This window comes from Cebus imitator, unplaced genomic scaffold (assembly GCF_001604975.1).
Source record: "Cebus imitator isolate Cc_AM_T3 unplaced genomic scaffold, Cebus_imitator-1.0 Scaffold235, whole genome shotgun sequence".
Taxonomy (NCBI): domain Eukaryota; kingdom Metazoa; phylum Chordata; class Mammalia; order Primates; family Cebidae; genus Cebus; species Cebus imitator.
In genome coordinates this window covers 2,443,631-2,463,235 of record NW_016107550.1, presented here as the reverse complement: position 1 = coordinate 2,463,235, position 19,605 = coordinate 2,443,631, and the positions used below count along the sequence as shown (strand labels likewise).

The following is a 19,605-nucleotide window of genomic DNA, read 5'->3' as shown; positions in this document are numbered from 1 at the left end:
GATGGCAGCTCTACAGGGCTGAGCCCAGTGCCAGGAGCACAGATAGATGGTGCTCAGTAAATAGCAGTTGTTATTGTGACCACAGGAGACGGTGGGGAAAGTGACTCCCTTCGCCAACACTTAAATAGGGTTTGGGGGACTGCCTTTCTTCCAAAGACTGGCTTGCTGTGCAACTCATGGAAGGTTCTGGAAGGTGCTCGGGAAGAGTCGAGGTGTATTTTGAAGGCGTGTGGGGCACGGTGTGCAATGACCTGTGGAACAGGAAGGAATCGCAGGTGGTGTGCCGGCAGCTGGGCTGTGGGGCAGCCGTCTCCGCTCCTGGAGAGGCCCACTTTGGCCAAGGCTCTGGCCCCATTCTTCTGGACGACGTGCTGTGTTCTGGGACTGAGGCCTACCTGGGGCAGTTCTCCCACCCTGAATGGTTCACCCACAACTGTGGGCACGGGGAAGACGCTGGTGTCATCTGCTCAGGTAAATTTCTATCTTTTCTGAAAATTGATTTCTCATTGTTTTCTGAGCAGTCCCTGAGGCTCTTTCTTTCTCCCCGGTTCGAGAGAATGCCTTCATAACAAATCATTTCATTGTATGAAACTCCCTGTCCATGTAGGTCTTCAGCCACTCTTACCAAGAAAGACACTCGCTCTGAAGCCTACTCCTCTCTGATATTTGTAAAGCAGCTGAACTCTCTAACTCTAACCCCAGTCCTCTGTGTCTATTTGAAAAGTCAAAGGTAATCATATTGGGAAGAATGCTAGATCTGAGACGAAAAGCCTTAGTCCAGCTACAGGTACATGATTTTTGGATCCTGGTACAAAACAAAAATGTGGTCCCCTTTTCAAAAAGTGTTAAGAATTTCAGGAGTGTAACAGAAGAGCATCACGGAAGGGCAGGGTCCATGGGACTTAGGTAAGGCTCACCCCAGTGAATATTCCTCTGTGATTCCCTCTCCCCAAACTCCCTGCCCCCTTGAGCTTAATGTGGCCTTTTGCCATCATTTTGCCCTTACCTAACAAATTGAGAATGGTCATCATGACAATCACGATCATGCCTTTCACTGTATTGCTGTGAGGAGGAAGCGCCTGTCAGTTCTAATCCACTGTCTTGTCATTCCACAGCCTGAAAAGTAGGCTGCCCATGAGGCTGTGTTGATACTTCTGCTTTCTGAGGAAATCAGCCCTCTAGAGAGTGAGCAGCTGTGTCTCTGATAATCTGGCTTTGGGTGATGGGGCAAAGTGTAGAATCAGGAGGAGGAGGAAGAGGAAGGCTCCTCCTTGCTCCTCAGCTGCAGACGACCGAGAGTCAAAGAGGGTGTCTTTCTCCCCCACTCCCCTGCCAATTCCTCCCAAACCCAACACACTAGGAAGCAGGATTAGGTCCATCATCAAGTGGCCAGAAGCTAAGCATTCAACAATATTTACTGCCAAAGGCTGTAGAGATGCAGCAGTGAAGACAACGTCTCCATTCCACAGGATAGACTTACAGGTGACTGCCGGCAAGCAGACGTCTCGCCTCCCTTCTGACTGGACTGCACAGACAAGGGCCTGCTGTGGCTAGGACTTTGCCCAGTGCAGCCAGCTCCATCTCAACTGCAGTTAAGAGGGCAGAGGAGAGCTCCAGTCCATTAAACCATCATTCCCAAGGCCTCTCATCAGCCTGCAGGGCAAAGGCAGCCCTAGCCCCTCCCACCTCCTGGACCCCAGGGTCTTGCCTTATTATTGAACCAAACAGAACACTGTCCAAAGCCTTTCCTGTGAGTCCTCAGCAGGCCTGCCTGGAATTTACCTTTGCCTCATGGGGGTGCTCCAGGAAACCTGGACAGGCAGAAAGAAGACTGCCACTCTCAGGCAGCAAGTCCTGCACCAGGTGCCTTGGGAGGGAAGGTGGAAGAGAGGGACTGAGAACAACCTAGTTAGCAAAATATTGTAAATATAAATCTTGCTTCAGGCAATTTAAAAACACTTCCCATGATTTTGCCCTCCAGGAGACATTGGGCAATGTCTAGAGATGTTCTTGATTGTTGCAACTGGGGTGCCACTAGCCCGTGTGGGCACATGCCGGAGATGCTGCTAAATATCCTACAATGCACAGAACAGCTCCCACCACAGACTTTCCAGCCCAAATGTCAGCAGTGCTGAGGTTGCGAAACGCTGCTTCAGAATCAAACATGTGCAGTTGAATTTACTGATTGCAATAACTGTTTGTTAATAATTAACTGATTGTTGATTAATTAATAGTTGTATCAGTAATGAAAGTAAAGTTGACTATAGTTTCTTCCCCAAGTGTTAGCCTTGGTCTAGTTTATTTTCCAGTCATTTCCTCTGATTGTCCCCTCTACTAATTACGGTTAATTAAATTTATCCTGTCATTTTTGACGGGGATAATCTCATCTCTTTTTACATATGGCATTTTGGCAGATTCACTGAATCATTATTGTAGCCTTAACAGGCCATGTGCTCCATGTCCAAATGTAACAGATCTCTGAGTGGTCTTGCCTAAGAGACTGTCACAAAGCATAACCGCAACATCAGTCACTGAGTGCTCTCCAGTTTCCTGAGCACCTCCTGTTCACGATCCCATTCCACCCTTACAGCAATTTAGGGGAGCTTGTTTTATGAGCCTTGTGTTGCAAATAGGGAAACTGGGGTTCAGAGACAAGGGTAAGCAAGGTCAAAGTTACATGCCTTGACCAAAGTCCCCCAGCAAATATTTAGGTCTCTGGACTCCATATCCAGTGCTGTCTCCTGCACCAAATGTCTACATGCTGGAAAAATTGCCCTGCACCTTGGCAAAAATTTTCAAATGTTCAGAGTTGTCTTTGATGCTCTACCTGTAGCCTCACTCTCCTCACCTACTTCAGGCCTTCCCAACACACTCACACCCCAGAAATCCTGGCAAGCTCCCCAGGTGCAGGGAACCCTGTGCTGATCTGCCCTAATTTATTTAAACAGGAGCTGAGACCCACCTTTTTCCATCCTTGAGGATCACACTTTCCCAAGTTCCATTTCCTCAAGTGCTCTTCCCCTCCACCTCCAGTGACAGTGACATTGAGAGAAAGTAGAAGAATGTTAATTGGGGAAATATGTAATTGACTACTTGAGTGAGAGGACCAGATGTAAATGGATTAGTCAGTTCCACTGTTTTTCAAATACCCCCAAAGAGCATGACCCATGTTTCCATGCCCTAAGCTCACTCTCTTTGAAATCCTTTACTTACTTTAAAAAGTCGCCCAGTTTTTCTTACAAGTCACAATGAAGCCATATTTACTTTAATATAAAAACAAAGTTGTAAAAACTCAACAACATTAGGTAACTTCATTCCCTTAGGAAGATGTGCCTATTTATCCTGTGGGGTCTTCTACCCCATCTCATGGTGAGAAACTTAGAAACCCAACCCTAGTTGCACATAGGCTTCCTGAGCCTGGTGTTGACACTAAAATGTTTGCGTTTCAATGAATATTGAAAATAGTCAAAAGGTCTTTCCTTCCCAGATATGCCCTAAGTCTTTTTGAAGTAATGGTATGTAAGACAAATTCCAGGGTGAAGTTTTTCACTGGGGTCTTAGTAATGGGGCAGCAGCAGATCCTTCTAGCAAGTACAGGGCATTCCAGAATTTTTATCATCTCTAATAAACTCAGTTTACATATAACTTTCTTTTCTCCTCATGGATTATGAAAATGAACCCCTGCAAACTTTTGGTAAGAATCACACTTTACTATATCTTTAACAGAACATCCACTAATGCCCCTAATCCTTTGATTGTATTTACCAACATAATGCATTGCATGAGATTGAAGAGTAACAGAAATAAACAAAACAAAACAAAACTGAATTTAATCAAAAGGACACAACCAAGGAAAGAGAAAAAACAGGTAGCTTCCTTGCCTTTAACCACAAGGAAATCTTTGATACCCAAACTGTTGTCTAAATGTATTTTAGAAAATCATGGAGTGAGGACATGAATATGGTTTAGTAAATTATCATGCAAAAATGTTATTAAACTCAGACTAAAGAAAATGCTAACTTTGGACACCAAAATCATGCCTCTAAGGCTGGAAAGGCAGTGACTATGGCCTCAGAAGAGATCCCTCTCCATCTCTGTTTAGCAAATTCAGAGATTATTGAGAAAAGCACAGCCTATTGTTAACCTGAGCCCTCCAGCATTCTCCTTTATGAGTGCCTTGGGAATATAGTTCTATGAACATTTTGCCTTTTTGGTAGAAGGTACATTTGCACAAATAATCCATCTTAAAAGATCAATCTGTACATGACTGAGATGCATGATAAATTTCTCACTTGCCACTGATCAGAAGCTACTGGATATATTTCTCAAAGCATGCCGTTAGCTTAACATCTGTTCCAGGAGACCATCACATACATGCTGATGCTTGCCCAGTAAACTTGGGTAGACTATTTTGCATGACAATGACACTTCATTTATTTCTCTCTGCTCATAGATCCTGAGATCCTAACACCATTTCCTGGTGGTAAGTCAAGATTTTGTAACTTCCTGGCTGATACAGATTGATGGGTCATTTGCTGCTAATGTGATGGATGTATCTCCAACCCTACAAACACTGCCAAACAGAAAGGTTTCATCCGAGGATCCCAATGCTTTCACTTCACTCATAAATCTGTACAGGTGTTTGGTTTTTGATTTTGTGTTAATGCACAGAGAAAGGCTCTGTCCTCCTCCCTATCTTTCTTTGTCTGTGTAACTTCTTCCTGCTCCTCTTTCAAGCCTAAAATCCATTGTCATATTTTAGGAAAGATATCCCCAAATCCCACCCCCACCCTGTTATATGCTCTCAAAACATCATGAGAGTATACTGCTTCCTAGCACTTAGCATAGTTGCAAATCTCCACGTAATTTTAGATTAACATGACTGCTTCCTCCAGACTTGCAAACTAGACCCCAAACTCTGTGGCAGCCAGAGTTGGATCTGTCCGTTTAACCACAGTATCCACAGTGCTATATATTCTGCCCTGGTGTGTGCTCAGTAAATGCTTATTGCAAGGTGAAACAAATATGTTAATGCAGAATATGTTCCTTCTGCTAACATGCAGTATTTTTGTATTTCCTCCAAAGACTGACCACAGTTGCAACTAGTGAATGGGTCAGGCAGGTGTTCTGGGCGTGTGGAAGTTTTCTACCATGGCCAGTGGGGCAGGTTTTGCAATGACCAGTGGGACTTGAATGAAGCCGACGTGGTGTGCTGGCAGCTGCACTGTGGGTGTGCCCTTGCAGCCCCTGCTGAGGCCCAATTTGGTGAAGGCAGAGGCGAATTTCTGCTGGATGATGTGGACTATACTGGGAAAGAAAGTTTTTTGGGACAATGTCCACGTGCCAGCTGGGGCCTGCATAACTGTGGTCCCAGAGAAGACGCTAGCATCATCTGTGCAGGTAGTGGTCACCTCTCCCTCCATAGGTGCCCCTCACATGATGGAGGCTGCATCTCCACTCACCCTACTGGCAGTGCTTGCACCTATATAATTGACCATCTCTGCCACTTGGGTGAACCAAAAGTAAAGACACGGTGGTAATGTGAGAATTTCAACTTAAGCTCAGGAACTTAGTAGCCACACAATGTTGAAGTGGATTTTTCACAGAGAAAAATAGTGGAAGATATTGATGGTACCATTACAAAGACTAGATTTCAAAATGAATGACGAAAGACAGCATGAGTCAACAGTGATGTGAATCACTACCTGGGTGGGTTCTTTCTTCAGGTCACTGTGATGAACTAAGAGACAAAGGCTTTTCCCACTAAAAATTTGCAGTCAACTGAAGGTAGCAAAACAAGGAGTTTGTAAACTAGAATAGCAATAGCTAGTCTTGATTGTGAGCTCAGGTTATGATTGCTAATCACAAGACTTTAACCAAATGGTCATCATCATGCTCAGTCTAGGACAGGCTTGAGATCACTCTGTTGTAGCTGTGCCCTCCTGTGCATTGCAGGCTGTTATGCAGCATCCCTGACCTCTTCCCGCTAATGACAGTAGCACGCCTACTCCTCACACTCTTGCTAAGTGTCCTGTGCGGGAGTAAATTGCCCCTGAGAACATTGGCCTAGACATACAAACAAATTTCCACCAAACATGTGACTAACTTAGCATACTACCAGTGCTAACGGCATATGTTTGTGTGCCAGTGGGGACACAAAAGCAAATAATTTAGCAGGTCTACAGCAGTAAACTTGGTCACTTTCCAAAATTTCTAAGTATGTGTGTGTGTGTGTGTGTGTGTGTGCGTGTGTGTGTGTGTGTGTGAGAGAGAGAGAGAGAGAGTTTTGGTTTTTTTCATTTAGATTTTGCTTTTTTCCCAACCCTTTAATTTTTTTGAATTATTTGGAGTTTTGGCAGATAATTCCATCAAAGCAGTCTAGTCTATAAAGCTACTGCATTCCACCTAACAGTTTCATGTGTATAATTAGTGTTTTCTCCTCTTTGGAGTCATTATACGGTTTGCACAGTAGACACAGCAGAGCCACAATTGAATTGAACATGTGTTATTAGACACACTATGCCAAAAAATATATATTTCATAGTTAATTAAAGTCACCTGAACCAAGGCAGTGAGGGTCAATGCTTTTATTTCTTGGAGTCATATTCTTTCATTTTAAAATTTATTTTTAAAGCATCTCTAGAGGCAGCTACCCTTTTCTAAGGTAGATTTTTTCTTTTCCTCTATGTTAACAGAGGCTGAGTACTTAGAGCTTACCTCAGGTAAGTTCATGCTTTTGCTTTACTGACTTGATACATTTTCATTCTAGAAGCTACCTGGGCAGGTAATGGGCAGATAATAAAGAGATAAATGGAATGAATGGTGGGAGGGATCAGTTTACTATATATTGGCAGTCATTATTTTTCATTTCTACATTCCTGGGCCATTAAGATAATCCTGTTAAGTCAAAATGCCATTGGACTGCTTTGTTCCACAAGAATTAACTTTATTTTCACTTCCATCATGAGGGTTTTGGTTATTCTATAGCATTGCTATTTTCATTTTTCCAATGGAGTTACTGTTAAAGGCATGATTCTTATCACCAAGATTTTTAAGGAAAATTGGTAAATTGTTTGTGTTGCTTACATTACCGTCTAGCATATATTCTTTCCTGCAATGTGGGGCTCAGTGTGGCTGTGGAAGGGAAGTATCTGCCTGTACTTCACTCTGAAGTTCTAATGCTACCTAATTCCCAACCTGTCTCCCTGCAGACAATGCTGAAGACTCACTGCAAATGCTCCAAGGTAGGAGGTATTTTCATGTTGCATTTGCAGTTAGTCCTTATTTGATGCAGTTTTCTTTTGGTTTAAAAAAAAATTTTTTTCATTGCAGCTGCTGAGCTGAATTTGGAGAGGAGAATACACTACATATTCTGTACATACCGTGTCAGGATCAATTTCCTAGCGTATTAGGAAACTGGTGTGTCCTACAATTAGTAAATGCAATGGGAGTGTGTTCAAGACAGGCCTGTGTACTAGCTGAGGCTGAGCTTGGGGATGAGGGAAAGGCATGGGTTCAGCAGCAGAAGGTCTGAGTGTAAGTTCCATCTCAGTCACTTATTTAATGTAACCTTGCGCAATTCACTAACACCTTTATAAAAGGGGGATAAAAACACCAAATTTACAGTGCTCCATTTAAGTTAAATGAGATAGTACACATGGAAAGATAACAAGAGCCAACTTTTATAGAGTGTTCACCATGACCCAGGCACTTTTCTAAGAAGTTTACCTGCATAATTACCCATTATTTAATAATTTATTTAATTAATAATTTAAATAGTTAAGTAATGAGTAATTATGCAGGTAAGTACCTTAAGGAGAGGCAAACTTGTTCTGTAAAGGGCCACATAATAAGTATTTTAGGCTAGAGAGGCCAGATGGTCTTGATTGCATTTATTAAACTCTGCTTCATTAGCATAAAAGCAGCCACAGACAATTCATAAACTAATGAATGTGTCTATGGTTCAAGGAAATTTTATTAACAAAAACAGGCAGTCAGCTAGAGTTGAACCACAAGCCTTAGTTTCTTGACCCCTGCTCTAATGAAGTAATTAATTCTAAACACTGCATGAATGACATTTAATTTTTACAACAACCTGATTAGGTAGGTACTACTGTAATCCCCATTTTACTGAGGATGAAACTGAAGCATAGAAAAGTCAATCAACTTTTATTATGATACCTTGCTTGACTTCTATGGAGAGTTGATGTTAAAAATAGATATATTTCTCCTGTTTGGTTTCTGAAATCAGAAAAAAAAATAGAGCAAATCTTATTCCTTCTCTCTCTCCTCACTTCACAAAACCAATGCATCAGAAAATTCTGTGTCTACTTCTAAAATATATGCTAAGCCCATTAGCATCTCCCAACTCCACTAATACAGCAATCATCCAAAGCCCCATCATCTTTCATGTCACTATAGCAACAATTTGCTACATAGTCCTCTACTACTTCTCTTTCCTCCCCCAACATATACACGATCTGTTCTCATCATGGAAACTAGAGCAGGCTGGTAATTATAAATTAGATCATTCCTTTTCACTCAAAACCCTCCAAAACTTTCCCTTGTATCTAGAATAACATCCAAATCTGGTACCATGGCCTTTCAGACCCTGCATGACCTACACCTTGCTCATGTCTCTGATCCTCGAGAACACATCTCCTCTTGTGCTGTGTTCCCCAAAACAGTTCTATGCCTTGAAACTGACAAGGGAGTTCCCACCTTAAGGACTTTGTAGAGGGCACTTTCCTCTGTCTGGAATACTCTTCTTCCAGACTTTTCTTCAGCTCATTCCTTGTAATCAGGTTTCAGGATTTTTCAATGTCAGTTCCTCAGAGAGGATTCCCCTAAATACACAATCTGAAAAGACTTCCTCTCAGTCGCATTCTATTTGATCAGCCTTTTGTTTTCTCTTCATGGTACTCACACCATTCAAGATAGTCTTTTTTTTTTTTTTCCTGAGACAGAGTCTCACTCTGTCACCCAGGCTGGAGTGCAGTGTCACGGTTTCAGCTCACTGCAACCTCCACCTCCCAGGTTCAAGCAATTCTCCTACCTCAGCCTCCCGAGTAACTGGAATTACAGGCATGCACCACCACACCTGGCTATTTTTTTTTTTTTTTTGTATTTTTAGGGTTTCACCGTGTAGACCAGGCTGGTCTTGAACTCCTGACCTCAAGTGATCTGCCCACCTCAGCCTCCCAAAGTGCAGGGGTTACAAGCATGAGCCACAGTGCCCAGCCCAAGATAGTCTTTGTAGTCCTTTTTCATTGTCCTGCTCATCTGTGTCCTCCTGCACCACTCCCCAGAGTGTGGGTTTTGTGAGAGTAGGAACTTTGGTGATCTTGTTTATCTCAGAGCCAAAGAGAGTTCCTGGTATATAATACGTTTTAAATAAATATTTCAGTGAAAAAAAAATAGACACACATGTAACATTCTGCCACTTCTTTAAATTGCTGTTCAAAACATTATACTAGGTATTAAAATACTCAATGAACAAAGGCAATGACTTTTTTTAGGAGGATACCACTTATCAGGCAGTGAGAATTCCATTATGCATCATGATTTCCGTCTGCCTTCAAATCCCAGGAAGTTCAGAGCTTAATTGAATGATCTATACTAGCAACAGCCAAGGGTTTTTTTGGTTGGTTGGTAATTTTTCTGTTTGTTTTCCTTTCATTCATGTGTGTGTTAATCTTATATTTCTATTTTTTTGGTCTTGCTATGCAGATATATATATTTTACTGTCATTTAAAATTTGTAGCAGAACATATACATATATGTTTATAATTATACATTATAATTATTACATATTAAATTATATCAGATAAATTATAACAATATTAAATACAATAAAATAATCTAATATGATATAAAATTGTGATATAGTATATAATTATAATATAGTATTATATATTGAATATTATATGCAATATATAATAGTATACATATTAATAACATATATAAGATTAATAGAAATGTCTGCACAGTGTTCAGGAGGAGACAGATGATGGCCACTGGGCTCTGCAGGAAGCATAAGCTGAGAAGACAGTTCATATGTGGACATACCACGGTCATCTTACTTTGCTGCCAGTTGGGAACCACTGCCCAGGATAGGCAGGTGGCCCAGAGCACCACAGGTGACTGGCTTGCTTTCAGTGTGTGGGCATTCTAAAGAGCCAGTATTATACGTTAAGGCTCTTCTTTCTGGTCTGTGTTAAAGGCAATAAAATCAGCAAATACGGGACCTCTGAGAGCCTGTTAAGTCCCAGGGGCTGTATTTCACCAGGAATCCACAATATTTTACATTTTGTATTTTAGACCTGTCACGTTAAAGATTTGTTGAAAACCAATAAGTAGGTCAAGCAAAAGTTATTCAATTTACTAGAATGAGAACTATTTCAATTTATTCATACCAATAGGTGATGGAAATTCAGCAATCATATTATCAGGTAAGAGAACTTGTTTGTGCTGTTTTCCCTGGGACATTTCTGTTTTCCCACCCAATACAGGAAGGAGCACATGGAAGAGTGGCTATTGAGTTATTTTACTTATTACAACCTACCCCGTATAACTGAGTTTGGGTGGAGATGATTTTCAGGACATCACTTTAAAAGATTCACTAACCCTTAAAAAAAGAGAGCTGACAACACTATTTTTAAAAAATACTGGAAACCATTTGGAACACAGGGTTTTGTAATTATTTAAGTTTCAATTTGGCCAGCTTCTCTGGGAATATCAAAACTCTTTTAATTTTTATGAAGGAAATATTTCATTTTTTTTTGAGAAAGAATCATCTGATTGCATGTAATGTTTACTTATTGTATAATTTCTCCATGGCTGCTAAAATGAAGCGCCATAACTTAGCAGCTTCAACAACACAAATTTATGATCTTGGGGTCAGATGTCCAAAGTGGGTCTTAGCTAAGAGCAGTGTCAGTCAGTCTGTGTTCATTCTAGAAGCTCTGGAAAAAGAGGATCCATTTTCTGCCTTTTCCAGTTTTTAGAGGTGACCTGCATTCCTTGGCTAGTGGCCAGGCCTCCATCTTTAAAGCCCGCAGAGAGATTAGCATTTTCCAATCTTTCTTTGACTGTTTTCTGCCTTCTGCTTCCACTTTTAAGGACTCTTGGATGCCATTGGGCCCACCTGATGATGCAGGATAATCTCCTAATTTTAAGGCAGCTGATTAGCAACTGTAGTTTCACCAGCAATCTTAATTCACCCCTTTGCTGTGTGATCTAACATACGCTCAGGTTCCAGGGATTAGGACCTGGGTATCTTTGGGGAGGCCAATATTCAGCCTCCTGCACTTGTTTATAAAATAAATTTTGTAGTTACTTTTGCTTCGTGGAGCAGAAATGGACATGTTATTCAGGACATGCAGTGAAATATGGTGACCAACAGCAAGTAGAGAGAAGAAAGGTGTGACAGAAGAGGGGGAGCATCTACCCAAGCCAATCCAAAAAGAGAAGCAATTGTTCTCTATCTCCTGCAGTTGCCTCTGTCAATGTTCCTTATGGACATTGTAGGTAATTCCCGTGGCCAGACATGGCATGAAGTTAGGTCTGCAGAGCAGGAGAGAATGTGGGACTGTGGAGCCCTAGAGAGGTTTTTTGCTAGTACAACAGCATCAGACATGCTGGGAACAAAACAGGCTTAGGAATAAAACATGCGGCACACGTGAATAAAGGTACCAGAGGGTCCTCAGGATACAGACCATCAGGCCAACCCTTAGGAAGAATGTTAAGACCCAAAACACAGAACTCTTATCACAGAGCACCAAATACCTGCACATAGACATAGAATCTGGCAGAGAGACAGGCCAGGGATGATTGAGTCTAACAGCATTGAAGATCAGGTGGCTAGGAGGTGATTTGGCATATCTGTCACTGACTCAGAGGTCACTTCAGAATGGAGGCAAAGCTGCATCTTGTGAAATCACAGGGAGCCCCTGGCCAAACACCCCTCCCTCAAGTTACTTACTGTTCACACTTACTTCTTTATTGCAGTTCTACCTGCTGCCATCTCAACTCTACTCCCTCCTACAACTGCTGCACATTCAACATCGTCAGGTAGGACACTGCCACCACCACCAGCACAGTAAATTCATCGTAGCGTCTAAGTTGCATTGAATGATAGTCTGTGGTTCTGCACCGTCTCTAGGTACTGCTGACAGACCACTGAGATCAAACGATTTGAGAGGAAAGGGACAAGGGGACCCTGAGATGTTCTGAATTTCACTCTGTGTTTGATCACCTATAATTTTGCTATCAAAGAACATAACACAAGTCTTCTCATTTCACATGCTTTCACAAATGCAGAGTAAGAGGAAAAGAGATGGGGGAACTGTGTGTTAGAGAAAAAGATTATTAGAGAGTCTCCTCATATCTTTTGATTTTAAGAAATAAACTAGCGCACCTGGCCTTATGTCTGGGAAGTATCCAACTTAGAAATGCCTAAATTGCATCTCAGTGACCACCATTACAATCTATTTTCATTTGGCCGCGCTAGTTGATTCTATTTCCACTTCTGCATCACCTGTAACTGCTGACATTTCAATGACACCATCATATAATTCATATTCTGACAATGCTAATAATCATCTTTGGTAAGTCCTTAAGCCTGCACTATCATCGTGGCTACTGAGATGTGCCGTGTCTGTTAAATACACACTAGCTCTTTCAAAGACTCAGGAAAATGGGTTGTTGTTGTTCAATGGGTATAAACTTTCAGTTATGCAATGTGAAGAGGTTCTAGATGTCAGCTGTGCAACGTCATGTCCATAGTTAACAACACAGTTTTGTGCATTTCAGATTTGCTGTGGGCAGATCTCATGTCAAGTGTTCTTACCACACACACGAAAGAGACATCAAGAAACTTTTGGATGGGATGGATATGTTTATTACCTTGGTTGTGCTGATGGGATCACAGGTGTGTGCTTGTATCCAGACACACAAAGCTATGCCCATTAACATGCACAGCTTTTTGCTCTATCAATTATACCTCAGAAATTGTTTTAAGAAAGACAATACTATAAAAAGAATGTAAAATTGCTCACTGACTTTTTTATATGGATTACATTTTGTATTTGATACTATTACATTGAAGTAATAACATTTTGGATACATGGGATTATATAAGATATATTATCAAAACTAATTCCATCTGTTTATTTTTACTTTTTAAAATGCGGCAACCAGAAAATCTAAAATTATATATGTAATTTGCACTTAATTTATAATAAACAGATTGCCTTCCACTGAAACAATCACATATGTCAAATGTCTTACATGAATTTTCTTGTCTAATCCCCCCAACAGCTGGATGAGAGGACGTCTATAACCTCAATTTTCAAAATGAGGAAACTTATGCTGAGATAGGTTAAATATTGTCCTCAGGGTTGGTGGAATAATACAGTCTGACTTCAGAGCCCTAAAGCTTAATCTCTGAACTATTCTAAACTCTCTAAACCACATTAAAACCCTATTAAATTCCAAAAAAAAATATTGAGAAGGCACATTGCCTATTCAGAAACTAGGAGCATCTATTTGAGATGACAAAAGCTAAGACTGAAAAGAGTTAATCTCTGGGCTGGGTCTGCATTTAATTTGCGTACTCTTACCCTTGCCTCTCCCAAACTCACATATCCATTGCCTACTGGGTGGCCACTGCAACACCAGTGCCAGTCCCCTGCCCTCTCTGGCCTAATCCTCCCCGTCTCTATACGAGCTGCCCTGGCAGGAGTGGCTCCTTCTTCTGGATTCTCACAGCTTTTCATCTGTCCTCACTTTAGCTCTTACTCATTCCTCTCTCTTCGGGTTGCATATTGTATCCACTTGCTTCCCTAATGACATGAGGGCAGAAATCATATCTTTCTCATTTTCAACATTGCACGCAGCACACTCGTGCGCACGCGCGCGCGCACACACACACACACACACACACACATAGTCTTGAGGACTATGTCAGCATGTCTGCTCTCTGATGGGCACTCAGTGCTCGTTAAATGAATAAATGAGTAAATGTTTGAACAAACGAGTGTCATTTAGCTGTTGCCAGTTTGCACATTTACCTCCACTTCCAAACATGAACAAAAATGAGAAAAAACACATTGAATTCCTAGCTCTAGTGTCTGCATGACTAAATAAGGACATTTTTGCACCTTAAGTGGAATATGCCACTTACTTGACAGTGAAGTGCTCACAGCTGACTACTGGATCTACTGTCTTCTATCTGCCATGTATGAGACTCTCATGATGTTTCTTTACCCCTTTGTGCTTATGTTACCTCATCTGGAAATGGGAACAATAGCCACTGATTTCAAGAAGTTCTGAGGATTAAGTCACTGAATCCGTGTAAAGCACTTAGCGGGCAGCCTGGATCATGGTAGCTGCACAGAGAGTGTGACCTCCTTCCGTGCCTGCAGGAATGTCCTGTGGGATGCTGCTTTTCACAAAGAGGGGCTTCTGTCCCGTAGTGGCTAAGCCAGGTGAAGAGGGCATGGCATTTCTGCCCACTGCTACAGCCAGACCATTTTATCACAGTTCCTTCTCCAGCCCCTGGCAACCACCAGCCTTCCATCTGTCACTACAGATTTACCCATTCTGGATATTTCACATAAATGGTGTCATGCCACCCGCAGCCTTTCCTGCCTAGCATAATGTTTTTGAGGCTTCTGGTTCCTTTTTAAATTCTCCATTTTGAATGAGCTTGTGTAAAGCTAGTTGAAATAAAGGGTCCCTCTATCTATTCAGCATTAAATATTGGAGGTCATTTTCCTTTTTTAAAAAAGTTTATTTTTTAATTTTTCTTTTCTTTTTTTTTTTTTTAGAAGGAATCTTACTCTGTTGCCCAGGCTGAAGTGCAGTGCTGTGATCTCGGCTCACTGCAACCTCCGCCTCCTGGGTTCAAGCAATTCTCCTGCTTCAGCCTCCTGAGTAGCTGGGATTACTGGTGCACGCCACCATGCCTAGGTAATTTTTGTATTTTTTTTCTTTTAGTAGAGATGGGGTTTCACCATGTTGGCCAGGCTGGTGTCGAACACCTGACCTCAAGTGATCCGCCTGCCTTGGCCTCCTAAAGTGCTGGGATTGCAGGCATAAGTCACCAGGCCTGACCTGGTCATTTTTTTTTTTTTTTGTATTGTTTTTTCCAACAGTTCTCTCAGCTTCCACTACCCTGGAAGATGTTGACCACCCAACCATATCACCAAGTAGGTCAATGAGCTGCTAGTTAAAAAAAAAAAAATGAGTATGATGCGTTGTTTATGCTACTTCCAGCATTTTAAGCAAGCTCATGGAAAGGTTGAGTTGTTGTTTAAGGCCAGGAGAAATGTACTACCAAGGAATCTAAGGACCATGTGTGATGCCTAATGTCAATTGCAGCACCAGATTTGAAGCTCCCTGAGGCTAGGATTTTATCTGTCTTGCTTGTCACCGTATCCCTAGCCCCTATCCCAGTGCTTGATACATGATAGACACACAATAAATGTTTATTGAAAGAATAAACAAATGTGTAGGTATTGCATGGTTGGCAGGCTGCTGGACCCCTCTTGAGGCAGGTTTCATCTTAGCCAAGAACAATCCTGGTACACAGTGTATAGTGGAGGCAAATCTGTCTACTCAAGAGAAATAGGTATCACTCTGAAAAACCCCTATTTGTACAAATATCCTGCCTCAAAGAGAAGTTAGTATTCGAGCAAACTAGTGAAGCCAGATCTAACAGATATTTATGTTTTTCACTGTCAGCAGATAACGAAAAGTTACCAACTACCCTAGCAGGTAAGCAATGATTCTACCATTCATCCTATAGATGGGAGGCCTTAACCATCCACGGGAAATGTCCAGGCAGGTGGATCACTAGGTTGTATGATGTCTTCCATGGGGTCATCTAAGATAATCAGCATCCTTATGAATGCAATGATTTTTACAACCTTTCCCCAATTCATCAGTGACTTATTTTACTACTGCTAAGTGCCTCCTGCAGAACCTGGGGCTGATACAGAGTTAAAGGGGGAAGCATATGGGCATTTGGGGACAGCAGGGTCACACTGAGGAGCTTAACCTAAACATGACTCCAACCTCATCAGAAGAAATCTGGCAGCTCATTGGGAGTGTGTGGTCAGTCCAAATGCTTTCATTAAGGTGTGGCATGGCTGGGGACACTTCACCAGCTGCCAGTTGCGTTCTTGTCTGACCTATTCTGTGTTTAGCGGTCCTAATCCCCATTTCCATGTGGTTCCAGTGCTACCTGTGGTCGACTCAGCATCTGCCAGCCGCAGGGCCAGTGTGCCTGGGCCCAGTCCTTCAGGTGAGCAACCTTCCTGAGGACAACCTTTTGCTCTCCAAACCACAGGGTGGAGGTGGGGACATCCCATTGAGGGAGGGGCCTGGGGGAGCAGCACCACTTGCAGCCCTTGTGGTGCAAAGAGGAAGCACCATCCTGAGAGGACCTCAGCCTCCAGGGCTGGGGCCAATTCACTGGGCCTCCCAGACAGCATCCTCACTTGCTATTCTTCCAGGGAAACATTTTAAAAATTCAGCAAATACAGAGAATAAGAAAGTGAATAACCATGTCTGTCTTATCTAAATAGGACAAATTAGGTTATATTGGTTTTCCTGTCCTATCAATCAAGAAATAAAACACAGTTAAATCTGAAGCTCCCAATAGTCCTCAATCTCAGGCTTTTCTCTCTCCTTTCTCATAAACACCATTAAATTTTGTGTATATCGTAACCTATGTGCGTGTGCCCCCAAACAAGACTGAGCATCCACCTTACAAATTAGATATTATTTTGTTGTAGCCTATTTTTAACCTGTTAAAGGTAGGTCTTTATCAATGTTGAGTGTGTTTCCTTTGACACCAGCTATTGAGTTAGTATTTTCAACATCCATGTCCATATAATGATAATAAATCTAAAAGTAAACATTTATGAGACTTGTCTTTATATCTTACATATTTTCATGTTTAAATATACTAAAAATAAGAGCTAAAAGAAAAGTATAATAATCTCCTTTGTGAGTTAATTAATGACCATATTCAACAATCTTTATTCTAGGAGAGGGCTGTTAAGTAATATTAATGTTCCCCTTGTGCATGCTTTATTATGTTCACAGGTGCTTTACACACACTCAAACACTGCAGGACTTATCAGAGCTCTTGCTCTACTGTGGACACCAGGATTCTCTAAGAGGTGACTCTGTTATACCAGGTTTTCCTAGTGTGCCTGACTGCAAAGCTCCTTCTGCTCACTGAGATTGCGGCTAGTGTCTACAAAAACAAGTTTAAGTATTGCTGAATTCCAAGTGCTTAGAACATGCCATTAATAGTTGTTAAATCCCTAATCAAATTGTTTTAAATGATCTCATCCCATTGAGTAATTAAGTTTCCTTGCGACCTTTGGGTCCTGACTCTCGTCCTAATGATTCTGTAAAACAATACATCCTAAGGGTAAGAACTTTTTTTTCTCCCTCCCTCTGCCTGAAATGCCCCATTTCCATCATGTCCAGATTGCTCTTCCCTGTGAAATCCTATGCTTGCTTCTGAGCCGGTTATAGAAGGAATTTCTTGAGCTCCACCATCAGTGGAGTATATTCTCTGCCTGAGAGTATCATTTCCATACTTTTCTAGCATTCTTAACTATTCTGTTTTTAATAGCAGAGCTATCTGGGTGTTTCTACTAGTCCCCAGCTTAATTACAGATGAGATGATGAGACTTAATTACAGATGAAATGATGCAAACCTATTGTTTGCAAGGATTCTTATTTTAGTAACAAATTGTGTATTCTTTTTTTTAAAATTGCATTTTAGGTTTTGGGGTACATGTGAAGTACATGAAAGATTGTTGCATAGGTACACACATGGCAGTGTGATTTGCTGCCTTCCTCCCCATCACCTATATCGGGCATTTCTCCCCAGGCTATCTCTCCCCAACTCCCCACCCCCCGCTGTCCCTCCCCTATTTCCCCCCAACAGACCCCAGTGTGTAGTGCTCCCCTCCCTGTGTCCATGTGTTCTCATTGTTCAACACTCACCTACCTATGAGTGAGAACATGCGGTGTTTGATTTTCTGTTCTTGTGTCAGTTTGCTGAGAATGATAGTTTCCAGGTTCATCCATGTCCCTACAAAGGACACAAACCCATTGTTTTTGATGGCTGCATAATATTCTATGGTGTGTATGTGCCACATTTTCCCTGTCCAGTCTATCGTCGATGGGCGTTTGGGTTGGTTCCAGGTTTTTGCTATTGTGAACAGTGCTGCAATGAATATTTGTGTGCGTGTGTCCTTATAGTAGAATGATTTACAATCCTTTGGATATATACCCAGTAATGGGATTGCTGGGTCAAATGGAATTACTATTTCTAGGTCCTTGAGGAATTGCCACACTGTCTTCCACAATGGTTGAATTAATTTACACTCCCACCAACAGTGTAAAAGTGTTCCCATTTCTCCACATCCTCTCCAGCATCTGTTGTCTCCAGATTTTTTAATGATTGTCATTCTAAATGGCAAGAGATGGTATCTCAATGTAGTTTTGATTTGCATTTCTCTAATGACCAGTGATGATGAGCATTTTTTCATATGTTTGTTGGCATGTGTACGTCTTCTTTTATAAAGAGTCTGTTCATAGCCTTCGCCCACTTTTGAATGGGCTTGTTTGTTTTTTCTTGTAAATCTGTTTTAGTTCTTTGTCAGATGGGTAGACTGCAAAAATTTTTTCCCATTCTGTTGGTTGCTGATTCACTGTTTCTTTTGCTGTGCAGAAACTGTGGAGTTTGATTAGGTCCCGTTTGTCTATTTTGGCTTTTGTTGCCGATGCCTTTGGTGTTTTGGTCATGAAGTCCTTGCCTACGCCTATGTCCTGAATGGTTTTGCCTAGATTTTCTTCTAGGGTTTTTATGGTGTTAGGTCTTATGTTTAAGTCTTTAATCCATCTGGAGTTAATTTTAGTGTAAGGTGTCAAGAAGGGGTCCAGCTTCTGCTTTCTGAACATGGCTAGCCCATTTTCCCAACACCATTTATTAAACAGGGACCCCTTTCCCCATTGCTTGTTTTTGTCAGGTATTCAAATAGGAAATACCTGTGTATGTTGAACCAGCCTTGCATCCCTGGGATGAAATTTGTCAAAGGTTGGATGGTTGTAGATGTGTTGTGTTGCCTCCGGGGCCTCTGTTCTGTTCCATTTGTCTATATCTCTGTTTTGGTACCAGTATCATGCTGTTTTGATTACTATAGCCTTGTAGTATAGTTTGAAGTCCAGTAGTGTGATGCCCCCCGCTTTGTTCTTTTTGCTTAGAATTGACTTGGCTATGCGGGCTCTCTTTTGGTTCCATATAAAGTTTAAGGTGGTTTTTTCCAGTTCTGTGAAGATGGTCATTGGTAGCTTGATGGGGATAGCGTTGAATCTGTAAATTACTTTGGGCAGTATGGCCATTTTCATGATATTGATTCTTCCTAATCATGAACATGGAATGTTTCTCCATCTGTTTGTGTCCTCTCTTACTTCGTTGAGTAATGGTTTGTAGTTCTTCTTGAAAAGGTCCTTTACATTCCTTGTTAGTTGTATTCCTAGGTATTTTATTCTCTTTGTAGCAATTGTGAATGG

General features: G+C 41.5%; 1 protein-coding gene across 9 annotated transcripts in view; it reads left to right on the top strand.

Annotated features, from left to right (window-relative positions):
• The window catches only part of LOC108282120 (putative DMBT1-like protein), a 72,668-nt gene that overhangs the window by 7,599 nt on the left and 45,464 nt on the right, over positions 1-19,605 (top strand). For 8 of the 9 annotated variants that reach the window (XM_037727637.1, XM_037727636.1, XM_037727631.1 and 5 more), the window contains exons 4-10: positions 3,667-3,694; positions 4,454-4,483; positions 6,696-6,722; positions 10,422-10,451; positions 12,010-12,072; positions 15,748-15,780; positions 16,244-16,309. In XM_037727637.1, coding sequence (XP_037583565.1) covers positions 3,667-3,694; positions 4,454-4,483; positions 6,696-6,722; positions 10,422-10,451; positions 12,010-12,072; positions 15,748-15,780; positions 16,244-16,309 — 277 coding nt within the window. The remainder of the gene's footprint in view (positions 1-3,666; positions 3,695-4,453; positions 4,484-6,695; positions 6,723-10,421; positions 10,452-12,009; positions 12,073-15,747; positions 15,781-16,243; positions 16,310-19,605) is intronic. The other variant, XM_017497895.2, reaches the window with a different exon arrangement.